At 47.1% G+C, this 7,688-nt stretch overlaps 1 protein-coding gene across 3 annotated transcripts in view; it reads right to left on the reverse strand.

Moving 5' to 3' along the window:
- Nucleotides 1–7,300, reverse strand: part of RNF38 (ring finger protein 38) — a 119,509-nt gene extending 112,209 nt beyond the window's left edge. For 2 of the 3 annotated variants that reach the window (XM_070794757.1, XM_070794755.1), the window contains exon 1: nt 6,989–7,293. In XM_070794757.1, coding sequence (XP_070650858.1) covers nt 6,989–7,235 — 247 coding nt within the window. In that variant the 5' untranslated portion in view covers nt 7,236–7,293. Of the gene's footprint in view, nt 1–6,988 lie in introns of all 3 variants that reach the window. The other variant, XM_070794758.1, reaches the window with a different exon arrangement.
- Between the last annotated feature and the right edge of the window lie 388 nt (nt 7,301–7,688).

Genomic DNA, 7,688 nt, shown 5'->3' on the forward strand with positions numbered 1-7,688 from the left:
TCTCACCAAAAAAAAAAGGTAGCTATGTGAGGTAATTAATGTGTTAATTAACCTGATCATTGTAATCATTTCACCGGGTAGACAAATATCAAACCATCATGTTGAACAGTTTAAATATGCACAATTTTATTTGTCAATAAAAATGGGGAAGGAGAAGAGAAAGAGAGGAATGGAAGAGGAGAAAGAAAAAGTGTAAGAAACTAGTTAAAGTAATACACTAATAGCTAACATAGTAGAACAGGGTTCTCTAGAAGACTGATTGCCAACAGAGCTCAGAAGCATATCATGACAGGATGGTTGATGTAAGAGGTTACTAAGCACATTTTGTTGTTTAGTCACTTAAGTTGTGTCAGACTCTTGCGACCCCATGGATTGTAGCCCACCAGGCCCTCTGTCTGTGAAATTTCCAAGGCAAGAATACTGGAGTGGGTTGCCATCTCCTCCTCCAGGGGATCTTCCCAACAGAAATCGGACCCACATCTCCTGCACTGGCAGGCAATTCTTTACCACTAAGCCACAAAGGAAGACCTACTAAGCACATATCCCTATATTAATTGATTTTTTTTCTGGTGGTGGTAGGGGAAAATCAGCTTCCCAAAATGTCAGTCAGTGCTAACTTTTAAAACTTAAAAGCAAACAGATTAGCAAGAGTCCCCCTGGATAGTAACTAAGTTATCTATTAGGCTTTCCTGGGCAATCAATCATTCTGGCAACACAAACATAAAGCAAAGTAGGCCTGGATTTCTACATACCTTCTTCTAAAGTACTTTTCAGTTACAATTTTAAACTAAAGGGAAAAAAAGTTCTGGCTATCTTGTGCTTTTTAAAGCTTCAAGTATCTTGCAAGTATTAGAATTTAAAACCCTGAAAAGTATTCACTTAAACACATTCCCATCAGCATTACCAACAACGCTCCATTATCCATCATTTGGTACTGTCTCCAGATGATTTTTAACCCCCTCCTGACGTCTCCTTACCAACAAGTACTTGGACACCATCTTTACCCTGCATGTCCCCATTATTTGGTTGTGCTTAGGGAATTGTAATTACAGTGATCCTTCCTTTAAAACATCCTCCAAGCACAAAGCCTTTTTGTATGATTAGGGATGAGGGGGGCACCTTCCAGGCTCCACAACAAAGGGTGGGTGGTGGCAACATAAGAAGCAAGGAAAGAAGAGGAGCTGGGGCCATTCTGGTAGCCCTCGGGTCTGGTTCAATATTGTTTGAGGGATTTTACTCATGGGTGTCCAGCCCAAAGGTTCTGCAAAGCCTCTATACCCCTCCCATGAGGAGAGTAAAGGACAGGGCCTGTCCTGACAGACAGATCACCACCAAGCCCAGAAGGAAGCATGAAAAGCAGGAGAAAAGAAAGCTGTGGCTGAAATATCCTCTTCTGTGCTGTTCTCCGTACTTCAGGTAATGAAGTCTCTGACAGTGACACCATCATCCCATTAATCACTGGTGACCACCGAATAAGTGCTCATTCAAACATGTATTCAGGCATCAACAGAAATCTACACAAGAAGACAAATCTATTAAAATGAAAAAAAAAAAAAAAAAAAGGTAGCCCAAAAGCCAAACAATAATATTTTTGTTAATCATGAGTCCTATCTCCTAATTGCAAAAGTGATTATGAAATGATGCCCACCCTACTACTTCAGTCTAAGTCTTCAAAACCACTCACTTTCCAGCTCTGTAACAATAACACAGACTTTAACTGAAGATCAGTGAGCACCATCTGCAAACACTGAAATCAAAGGTGCTGAGGCAGAACAGATACTGACAGGTAACTTTCGACTCAAGGAACATCCCAGAAGCACTACAAAATATTCTATTACTTTACTGCTTGTAGCTCTCTCTTCCATGTATGTATTTCTTCCTCTTTATCACTTCTTTCTTTCTATCAACAGGGTCAAATGGTCATATCAAAACTTATACACTCTCCCTCATTTGTATGCGTATTTTATCACAAAAGCAGACAATGCAGTGATAGCTTTCCATGACTGGAAGGAGCTGCTGTTAAAGGCTAACACAATAATCCCACCATTCTCCTCCATCTGCCCAACATCACTCTGGTTAACTGCCAAAGCAGTCCCTAGAATAGCACTAATATCCATTTAAAATAAAAACAGGGAAAAAAAAACCTGAAACTGCTTCGGGTAAGAATTGTTTATTCTCCTTGTATGGACAGAAGACTACTTTTGTTGAACATTTTCGGTTTTATTTGCATACATTTTTTAAAAAATTTTTTAAGACAGCAGCAAAAGCACAATGGTACCCTCTATCCATTACCCTCAATCACGTTTAAAAATAATAATAAAAACAGCAACAGAAACCATTTCAAATTGTACCTCTCGAGCCCGCAGAACAGCACTCTTCCATGACAACTGCTCTGAAAAACACACTGCCATTATTTGCAGAAGCAGTAGGAAGTCCAGTCTGGTCCTTGGTTCAGCACTCCCCCTTCCTCTCCAAGAAAAAATGAAACAGCAGGAAACGTAAACAACCACTTAATGGAAAATACAAATGGGTAAATATTTTCCAAACTGGCTAAAAAGCCTCAGGTCCTAAGAAATTCAGGAATGCTAGTGTAGAGAGAAATAGGAAGAGAAAAAAATAGCACTGAATTTCCCCCTCAAAATGAGCACTATATGAATGCAAGAGCAAATGTGGCACACAGCTACTTTCTCTCCTTCGCTTACCAGATGCTTCTGTCTTTTCAATGACTTCTCATTGTCTTTCCATAAATAGTGGTATTTTTCAAATTGTTCATTCTGTACACATTTCTCTACACCCATAACAAATTTTACAATTTTGAGCTGAACTCTTTGGTTCAACTGAGCTTGGTAATGAAAAGGCAGGGGTAAGTCCCTTCCCATGAGAAGTTCACAAGAAGAAAACTCGTGCGGAGGGCCAGGACCAACAGTGACCAGCCCTATCCGCAGAGCCTGTGATGAGTATAGACAGGTAACAGCTTGAACAACAGTCCAAAGCCGCAGGGCCATGCTAGTTCAAAGAGCACCTTTATGAGGATTAGAAAAGGGTATCCAACTAAGGGGACATGGTTCCACACATGTGCATCTTGTAAGTGGAGCACAAAATGGGTTTGCACTCCCACTTGAGAAACAAAACAAGTGTCCTGAGCTGAGCATAAGTTATACAACTCTGTATCAGCAGCCCTACAAAAGTGCACCTGGGGCAAAACTGCACCTCTAAAATAGGTTTCCAGAAAGAACTTCACCAATGGCAAACAGGCATTTCACATATTTCATCACCAGAAATCCTTACATGTTAATATAAATTCATTCACAAACATATTAGGACTAGAGGAAAAGGGTCTAGAAAGAAGAAAAAGTAGCAAATTTGGGAGAAAGGAAACTCTTCTGTCTAGAGCAATAATGAGTTGTTCCTAAAGCCCCTAATCTTTGACTACAGGTTCAAATAACTGAACTTCAAAATGCATGTGCTAAGTTAAAACACTCAATCACTATCATCTACAGAGAAAGGCAAGATCACATACATTTACCTCTAGGGGCTTACTTTCTCCAATTTGCTAGTTTTCCTTCTCAGTCAGACACTATTTTGCCTCTACACTAACTATAAAACTATATATAGTGATACGTGTGGTTAAAGTTTGTAAAACCCGATAAAGAGCCCTAGTAGGTAGTGGACCTCTTGGATACCTGCATGAAAGTAAGAGGAATAGACAACCCAGATTATGAAGGGTTTAACATCCAATGGCTTCCAACCCTATCATTCTTTTATGCCCTGCAAAAGAGCTAAATATCTCATAGGTCCAAATTAGTCCCAGTCATGCAGGAGCAGCAACAGAAGGCAGTCCAGGGGACAGGCTGGGCAAAGCTGAGAACCACAGCCCAGAGTCAGAAGAAACCTAAGGCAGTGGTCTCAAACTCCAGTGTGCATCAGAATCTACAAGGGAACATGTTCAGAATCAGATTTCTGGGTCCCTCCCTACATCTGATGGATGAAAATGTCCTGGCACACTCATATTTTGACAAAGCTCAAATTGCTGACCTAGGTCTACCAGAAAGTTTAGAAAGACTGGGAAATCCTCCACGTGCCTTATCAGCTGTTACGAAATAAAAGTCATCCATCACAAAACTAGGCTTTGCAGGTCAAAAAGGGGTGAGAAAAAGATCACCAGCCAGCATGTCTAACCGGCTGTGCAGGGCTGGAGCCTGCAGCCAGACTTTCATTATTATGGCACAAAACCCCTGTGCTATGTAAACAAGAAATTGTTTTGCATGTGAGAAATATTTCAAACATCTGAAAAAAATTTTAAATAACATAATGAATTTCCTTGTATCCTACATTAAAGATAAGCAAATCTTAATTTGCAATTGTCTGATTCAAATTTAATAACAGAGTACTAGATATAATTAAAGCCCTCTGTGTGTCCCTGTGTGTACTGACCAATTCCATTCCTCATCCATTCTTACGAGATAACCACTTCTCTGAATTTCGTGTTGCTACCATGAATGTTTTTATACTATTACTACATATGTACACACATACAGGGGACTTCCCAGATGGCTCAGTGATAAAGAATCTGCTTGCCAATGCAAAAGACACGGGTTCAATTCTTGGTTCGGGAAGATCCCCTGTAGGAGGACATGGCCACTCACTCCAGTATTCCTCCCATGGACAGAGCAGCCCGGCAGGCTGCAGTCCATGGGGTCGCAGAGTTGGACACGACTGAGCACACACAGACACAGAAAATATTACTGTGTATGTTTTCAGATTTTATGCAAGTGGAAACATTCTCTAATAACTCTTCTGTTACTTGCTGACCCACCCCATATTATGTTAAGATTCAACCATTTTAATGCATGCAGCTACAGTTTATTTTTCACAGTGCTATAATACTCAATTGTGTGGGACTATCTAATAATTTATGTATTTCCCTGTTGGTGGACATTTAAGCAGCAATGAACATTCTTGTACTTATTTTCTTGGACAAGTGTGCAAAGATTTCTTAAAGTATATACCCAGAAATGGGCATTTTAGGTAAATAAGTTTGTCTGCCCTCCTTCAACCAGACATCATGTTACTCTCCATGATGGCTGTATTTATTTACATTCCCACTAGCAGTATATAGATGATTCCCTCACAATCTCACTAATACTTGATTATCATAGCATTTAATTTTTGCCAATCTGATAAGTGTGAAATGGCATCTCAATGATGTTTCAATTTACATTTCCCTGATTTTAAGTTTTTGACAAGTAAATTTTCATGCTTTTATGTGTATCTGTCAAATAGGTTTTTCTCAGTTTTCTAAAAAAAATGTAACCATCTTTTCTGAACCAGGGGAGCTGTTCCCAAAGAACCTTGCCAACAGCCACCACAACTGGAAAGCTGAGGTGCAGGAGGGCAGCAAGAAAACAGCTGACTTAAACAAGGAATCATCCTGGACAAAGGGCCCTAATTAATGCATTTGCTAATTAGTCTTTCCCTTCTCTCTTTTGTCAAGCCTTACTTCCAAGACAATACTATAGGCCTGCCTTAGAAGCCGACAGAGAATGGGGGTGGGGAGCAGAACAGCTAAAACATTTATGTAAAAGTACTTACAACAGTCTTTATTCAAAGAAAATGAAGAGATTGCCTACCAATACCTATTACTCAACCCTGTAAGACACCATCCTCCTCTAACAGACTCCTTTCAAGCTCTATACCTTTGGCTCCCTCTCTGAAACAGTCCAATCTTTTTCTCGACACTAGACACTGCCTCCCTCCCTTCAGCAACCCTTTTATCTCCCTTCCCCCACAATGACAAAATACCCTCTCCTTTCCCCCATTCCACAGCTTCTATTTTCTCGCTCCACGGGACCCTCCTCTATCTTTGTCACCTCTAGAACCCCAAGTTCCTTTCCAGGATGTATCTCCAATAAAAACAACCCACTCGAAAGAGAAACGGGAATCCCAAGGGGTACACGGCCCTGTTCCATACCAGGCAGGCGGGTGTGACTAGTCCCGACCCTCTCACTTCCTTCCCCCTTTCATGCCCAGGACAGCTGTTCTTTCTCTGAGGGTTACCCAAGTGTGACAGGTCCAGACCACCAGGGAAAACCTCACTTGGTTCTTCTGTAGCAGAAACGCCTTTACGAGGGTCATATATACACTTGTTTGGGGCATGAACGAAACTCGGGCCGTTTCATGGAAAAGACACCTTACGAGCCTCTCCACAAAAGCAAGCAGGCCTCCCTCCTATTAACTCCAGCTGGACTGGTTTACTCTGTGCAGTGGTGGGGAAGGTGGCCTGGCAGAGACCAAATGGTCCCCGCGATTAGAAGTTTCCGAAGCTCTGACCCACTCACTCAAGAAAGCCCTCTTCCCCGAGAGCACCACCTCACAGGAGTCTCTCCTCCTGCGGATCCCCAAATCGACTCCCCAGCACAACACCAAGCCCCCAAATCCGCCGCCGCTCCGCCGTCCCAGCCCGCAACAGATGCTTCCTCCTAAACTAGCCCCAAAACGCCGGGTGGGCGTGCCTGGGGACGGGCCTAGCGCCCCCTCCTCCGCGATCAATCTCAGTTCTTCGGAGCTGGGGGCTCTTCCTCCTTCCAGCGCCCCCTACTCGGGGCCCGGGCCAGCCCAGAGTGGCCCTGGGTCCCAGCCAGGCTACGACTCTCGCCGGCTATGTGACCTTGGGCAAGTCACTTCCCCCAGTAAGCCTCAGTTTCCTCCTCCGCCCAGCGGAGACCTGGAGAGGTCCTGCCCTGCCCACTCTTGGGGGGGCGGGGGGAGGAAGGGGGCGGTTAGCAACTGGGTGGGAAAACGCTTTGTGAGCCGCTCGGCACAGCGAGGACGCAAGACTCCCAGGGGCTCCGGGGCCGGACAAACCTGACCCGGACAACGCTCCACCCCCTCCGTGGGGCCGGGCGGCTGGACCGCACGCCTCTGCCCACCCCCATCCCCGGGATCAACCCACGCCCCTCCCCGCCTGGCCCGCTCCTGGACCCCGTACCTGCTCCCGGGGATCGGCCGCAGGCGCCGCCACCCTGGGCGCCCGGCCGGAGAGGCCCGTGGCCCGGAGGGCTGAGGCGGCCGGCGGCAGGGGGCTCGAGCCGGGGCGGCGGGGCGCGCAGGCGGCGCGGGGGCCCGAGCTCGGCGGGGCCCGGCCTGGGAGACGACGACTGAGGCTGGAAGTGCGCGGCGGCCGCGGCTGCTGAGGCGGCGGCGGCGGCGACCGCGGCGGCGGCGCTTCCGCTCATGGCGGGGCCGCGGGCAGCGGCTCCGGCTGCGACTCGACTCCGGCGCGGCAGGCACTGGCTGGGCCCCGGCCGGCAGCGGCAGTGGCGGTGGCGGCGACAGAGGCGGCTCCCGGAGGGGGAGGAGGAGGAGCCGGGAAGCGGCAGCGGCGGCGGAGGGGGCGGGGACGCGGAGGGGGGCGGGGACGCAGCGCCGCAGCAGCCAATGGGCGGCGGGCTCCTCCGCAGACCGAGGCTCCGGGGCTGGGCGGGCGGCGCCGTGGGGCATCCTCTGCCGCTGCCGCTCGCTGAGGCGGGGAGGCTGAGGGCCGCCTGCCGGGAGAGCCCAGCTTCGGGGTCTGCTCCGCCCCCGGTCCGCCTCCGAGGCGCGGCTGCGGGCCTCCGGGGCCTGGCCTCTAGCGACCCAGGCCCGGGTGCACCTGGGTTCCGTCGCGGCTGCCTCTGGCGCCGGCATTG

Source organism: Bos indicus, chromosome 8, assembly GCF_029378745.1.
Source record: "Bos indicus isolate NIAB-ARS_2022 breed Sahiwal x Tharparkar chromosome 8, NIAB-ARS_B.indTharparkar_mat_pri_1.0, whole genome shotgun sequence".
In the NCBI taxonomy this organism is placed as follows: Eukaryota; Metazoa; Chordata; class Mammalia; order Artiodactyla; family Bovidae; genus Bos; species Bos indicus.